General features: G+C 39.0%; 1 protein-coding gene across 1 annotated transcript; it reads left to right on the plus strand.

The window, feature by feature from the left end:
* The first annotated feature begins 940 nt into the window (after nt 1-940).
* LOC115302075 (olfactory receptor 4Q2) lies at nt 941-1873 on the plus strand. Its single transcript, XM_029952072.1, has one exon. The coding sequence runs from the start codon at nt 941-943 to the stop codon at nt 1871-1873; it is 933 nt and encodes a 310-aa protein (XP_029807932.1).
* The last annotated feature ends 228 nt before the right edge of the window (nt 1874-2101 follow it).

A 2101-nucleotide genomic window follows, 5' to 3' on the forward strand; every position in this document is an offset into this window, starting at 1 on the left:
GAGCCACACATTCCTCATAGGACTATCATCTATGTCATCTCATTTGATAGCACCTTACAGCCACTGTTCACACAAATGCATAAAAAACACAAATGCACATATACTCCCTGGAATGCTAATTCTTTTACCTCAGAAGTAATTTCCTTGTACTCAATTTGATAGGTCAAAAGAGTGAGTCACCTGAATGTATATATTATCCTTTTATCTTTCTATTTATATAATTAAGAGCATAATTTGTGCCCATGTGTCCATAGCTGACTTAATATGAGAAATGAATAATACATAATAATAAGCTGAATAGAAATGTATTACAGATAGGCAGACATCCAGGAAACTTAGGTAAGGGTCAATGAACTAGTAATATGCCCAAACTGGAGTAATAAGCCCACTCATTTGCACAGGATAGAGTCTCACAAGAGTTATGTTGACAGAAAATGGCACATACAGGGTATTATAGTAGCCCAACCATCTACACAGGTCAACATTCCATCCTAAATTAAAACCTCTACAAATCCTAATGCCTGTTCACCAAAATCTTAAATTCTAGCTTCAAGGTTTTTTCCTGAGATGTTCATTAAAAAATTTGTATTTCAGGGAAATGTTAACTTGTGTCTTGAGACTGAATGTAAAAATGAAGAGAAAAGGAAAATATTGACTGATGGAGGACAGAGATACATCAAGTAGAACTTAAAGGTGCCAGACCTTCATGCTCTAAGATATCTTGGATACTTCATCATTGTCTTAAAGTTGGAACTATTTGAGTATATTCAATATAAGCTAAGGAGAAAAAAATTTTTCTTCTAGCTAATCAACTAGGATATATCCTAGAGAAAAATATCTCCTTCGAGGAAAGATTTTTGAATTTTGTGTGAATTATCTTACTCACTTTCAATGTTACCAATGCCTCTTGTTTAATTTATTTATCAGGGAGCCAGGTCAAATGGATGAAAATCAAACACAGGTGGTGAGAGACTTTGTCCTGGCAGGCTTTTCGCAGACACCATCTACTGAGACAGGACTATTTGTACTCTTTCTTTTCTTCTATGTGTCCACGTGGGTAGGCAATGTCCTCATCATGGTCACAGTGGCCTCTGATAACTATCTGAATTCATCACCTATGTATTTCCTTCTTGGCAACCTCTCTTTCCTGGATTTATGTTACTCAACAGTAACTACCCCTAAGCTTCTGGCTGACTTTCTTGATAATGACAAGCTCATTCGCTATGACCAATGCATTGCACAGCTCTTCTTTCTGCATTTTGTAGGGGCAGCTGAGATGTTCCTGCTCACAGTGATGGCCTATGATCGCTATGTTGCAATTTGTCGCCCGCTGCATTATACCACTATCATGAGTCGAGGATTATGCTGTGTGTTGGTAGCTGCCTCCTGGATGGGAGGATTTGTACACTCTACTGTCCAGACAATTCTCACTATCCGTCTACCCTTTTGTGGACCAAACCATGTGGACAACTTCTTTTGTGATGTCCCCCCTGTCATCAAACTTGCCTGTACAGACACCTTTGTCATTGAATTGCTAATGGTATCGAATAGTGGGTTGATCTCAACCAGCTCCTTTGTGGTGCTGGTTTCTTCCTACTCCACTATCCTGGTCAAGATTCGCTCCAAGGAAGGAAGGCGAAAGGCACTCTCCACCTGTGCCTCCCACCTCATGGTGGTAACGCTCTTCTTTGGACCCTGTATTTTCATCTATGCCCGTCCCTTCTCCACTTTTTCTGTGGACAAGATGGTGTCCGTACTCTACAATGTTATTACCCCGATGTTGAATCCCCTTATCTACACACTTCGGAACAAAGAGGTCAAGTCAGCCATGCAGAAACTGTGGGACAGGAATGGACTTACTTGGAAAAAGTAGGAGAGGTAAGCAGTTAAAGTGAGTTTTTGAGAGCAAAACTCTGAAATTAAAATAACTTTTAACTAAGGAGCTAAGAGTAGGTAGCCTAGTTGTCTGGTTTTCTTCCATTAAATCATAATACTATATATGACACTATAAACTCAGAAAAACTCCTTTCATATGGGATTATTCTGTTTTCTGCTTCATCTTTCTTTCCTGAAGCATCTATTTTCTGTTTTTCTATCACTT

Source organism: Suricata suricatta, chromosome 9 (genome assembly GCF_006229205.1).
Source record: "Suricata suricatta isolate VVHF042 chromosome 9, meerkat_22Aug2017_6uvM2_HiC, whole genome shotgun sequence".
Classification (NCBI taxonomy): Eukaryota; Metazoa; Chordata; class Mammalia; order Carnivora; family Herpestidae; genus Suricata; species Suricata suricatta.